This window comes from Trichophyton verrucosum (genome assembly GCF_000151505.1).
Source record: "Trichophyton verrucosum HKI 0517 chromosome Unknown contig00314_1.f1.exp, whole genome shotgun sequence".
In the NCBI taxonomy this organism is placed as follows: domain Eukaryota; kingdom Fungi; phylum Ascomycota; class Eurotiomycetes; order Onygenales; family Arthrodermataceae; genus Trichophyton; species Trichophyton verrucosum.
Genome location: NW_003315437.1, coordinates 1 through 2,665, shown reverse-complemented (window position 1 = coordinate 2,665; position 2,665 = coordinate 1). Strand labels below are relative to the sequence as shown.

At 59.1% G+C, this 2,665-nt stretch overlaps 2 protein-coding genes across 2 annotated transcripts; one reads left to right on the top strand and one right to left on the bottom strand.

The window, feature by feature from the left end:
* Window positions 1-221: 221 nt before the first annotated feature.
* Window positions 222-2,045, bottom strand: TRV_03901 (camp independent regulatory protein; the record flags this gene model as incomplete). Its single annotated transcript, XM_003021936.1, has 1 exon — window positions 222-2,045. One exon carries the CDS (start codon window positions 2,043-2,045, stop codon window positions 222-224), a length of 1,824 nt encoding a protein of 607 aa, XP_003021982.1.
* A 425-nt stretch (window positions 2,046-2,470) lies between these two features.
* On the top strand, window positions 2,471-2,593 carry TRV_03900 (uncharacterized protein; the record flags this gene model as incomplete). Its single annotated transcript, XM_003021935.1, has 1 exon — window positions 2,471-2,593. The coding sequence occupies one exon, from the start codon at window positions 2,471-2,473 to the stop codon at window positions 2,591-2,593; it is 123 nt and encodes a 40-aa protein (XP_003021981.1).
* Between the last annotated feature and the right edge of the window lie 72 nt (window positions 2,594-2,665).

Genomic DNA, 2,665 nt, shown 5'->3' with positions numbered 1-2,665 from the left:
GAGAGAGAGAGAGAACTTTTATTGCTTTATTTTAGAGTTGAGTTGGGGTCAGTGTGTAGAAAGTATGGGTTGGTGAGCGTAAAAGAAAATGGATAAAAAAGCAGTCTTTCGTCCTTTCGCGTGGGGTTACTGTTTCAATGTCGATATGAAAAAAAAAGAAAGAAAGAATAAGAAAAAGCGTCGAGTAATAATGAAAAGAAAAGAAAAGGAAAGGAAAGAGGTTATATGGCCTGTCCGTGTGTAGCTCCCCAGGTGGACATGGGAGGAGGCCCCTGGTAGGAGGTCTGGCCGGTGGCGGCAGTCCCCGAGTAGTATGGCTGAGAGGGTTGCTGTGGAGGTTGAGGGGGTTGCTGCTGCTGTGGAGGAGCCTGGATGGAAGCTCGACGCTGATGAGCGGCCTGAGCTTGAGCCTGCGCCTGCGCCTGAGCCTGGTCGTAGTACCCTGATTCGCGTCTGGCGGAAGAGGATGCATATGGTGACCTGTCGAGTGGTTGCTGCTGCTGCTGTTGCTGCTGCTGCTGCTGGGACTGTTGCTGCTGAGGATTGGGGGCCTGCTGCTGTGGAGGGGAGGTCTGAGGCTTTGAGTCTATGGAACCGGGCAGGCTGAAGCTGGCGCGCGAGTAAGTTGTGGCCGCGCTGGGAGATCCGGCCGGGTCGAGAGAAGTGGGCGGCATGTCTGAGGGTCCCGGCCTGGTTGGTATGCTTGGAGTGCGGTAGATGTGAGGAGCGGCCGAGGCAGCGGCCGAGGAGGGAGGATAGGCAGCAGCGGCGGCGGCGGCAGCGGCATTCTGGTAGGCGGCGGCAGCTGAGGGTCCACGGTAGGAAGCGTATTCCTCTGACTTTGGGGGCAGATCTGAGGTTGCGGCAGCGGGACTCTGCTGCAGATAAGGGTTCTGCTGTGGTGGCGCGACCCCGTAGCCGGGCACGGACGGCGGTGGGGGCTGCTGGGAAGGATGTTGCTGGTGTGGAGGAGGAGGCTGGTGGTGAGGGTGCTGGTGATGCGCAGACTGTTGCGGGTGGTGCTGCTGCTGTGAAGGATGCTGCTGCTGCTGCTGATGATGATGAGGGTGTTGGTGTTGTTGTTGTTGCTGCTGCTGTTGGTGGTGGTGAGAGGAGTAGGGTTGCGGCATGGCGTAGTAGCCTGTGCTCTGGGGCATGCCGTACTGGGGCACCATGGCTGCGGCGGTAGCAGGATTGGGACGGTATGCGTAGAGGGACTGGGAAGGGTCGCCGTCGTCGAGGCTGGGCTGGTCCGGGTCCTCGATGGGGGCACGGAAGCTCTGCTTTGTGGTGAGTTCCTGGCGAGGGCGGATATACCTGAGGGACTCGACCATGCTGGGCGGGCTGAGGACGCCGCGCATGACATCGTCGACGCTGTAGTAGGAGACGAGATGGTGGGTGACGCCGGAGACGGTGACGCTCATGGTCTTCTTGACGAGACCGGAGTCCTTGAAGCCGTAGGAGTCGACGAGGGAGCCGACGAGGGCGCGTTCGAGCTCCGACTGCTGGCCACGCTCGGGGCCAAAGCCCGTCCCGTTGCCAGAGACGGGCCCGCCAGCACCAGCGCCTCCAGGCCCAGCGCCGGCGACGGGCGAGGGGGCGCCGGGAGAGTAGGCAGAGCCCGTCACGCTGGCGACGGAGCCAACACTGCCGTTGACGGGGGTTCCATTGTCCTGCAGACGCGGGTATGGCTCGCCGGCTCTGGCAGACTGGGTCGGCCGCCTGCTGCCCTTCTTGACGGCGCGCTTCTTCTCGCCGGGAGGAAAGGGTTTGTCGAGCTCGCGGTAGACGAGGAAGTTGCCCAGGATGCGCGAGGGGCTCCAGGTGACGCCGTCCGTCCAGCGCTTGATGCCCGAGGCGTTCTCCTCGTAGATGAAGACTGATCCCGAGCGGACGAGCTGAGCGCGCTCGCGGTCGTGCGGGCGGCGGGGGACGTGGTGGAGGACGCCCGTGAGGCAGGCTTCGAAGAGGATGAGGGCGTCGTGAGTCGAGGCGACGTAGCCTGTGTACGTCGGCTCGAGGACGGCCGCAGAGCCGTTGCCCATGATGAGGTATTTATTTGTGGTGGTGGTGGGAAGATGTGGTTGTTTTGTAGTGGTTGTGTTGTTGTGGTGTCGAAGAGGTCGAGGCGGCGGTGTTGTGGTTGTAGTGGTGGTTGTGGTAAAGTTGAGGTGTTGCTGGGAATAACACAAAGGCACGCACGCACCGGACGAGAGTCAAAGGGCGGCGCTTGAGCAACGTCGGGCGAGCCTAAGGGAAGCCGGCGAGCAACAGACTCTAGGTTGGCGAAGTCAGACAGGGAGGAGGCCTTGCTTGACTCTTGAGTCTTTGAGTCTAGCTTGACTTCTGGATTCTGGCTGTGGACTCGGGGACTCGACTCTAGGTTGGAAGTCAGAGTCGATCAAGCGTAGGTTAAGAAGTAGAAGAAGAGAAGTAGTAGAAGAAGAGGAAGAGTAAAGAAGAAGAGAAGATGAAGAAGAAGAAGAAGAAGAAGAAGAGCAAACCAGCCGACGAGCTATGTAAGCTGATCGACGGCCAGAGAGGAAGAAGGCGAGAGGAAGAAGAGGAAGAAGTCGAAAAGCAGAAGAAGTAAGAAGTAAGAAGTAAGAAGTAAGAGGAAGAGAAGAAGAAGAAGAAGAAGAAGAAGAAGAAGAAAGAAAGACGA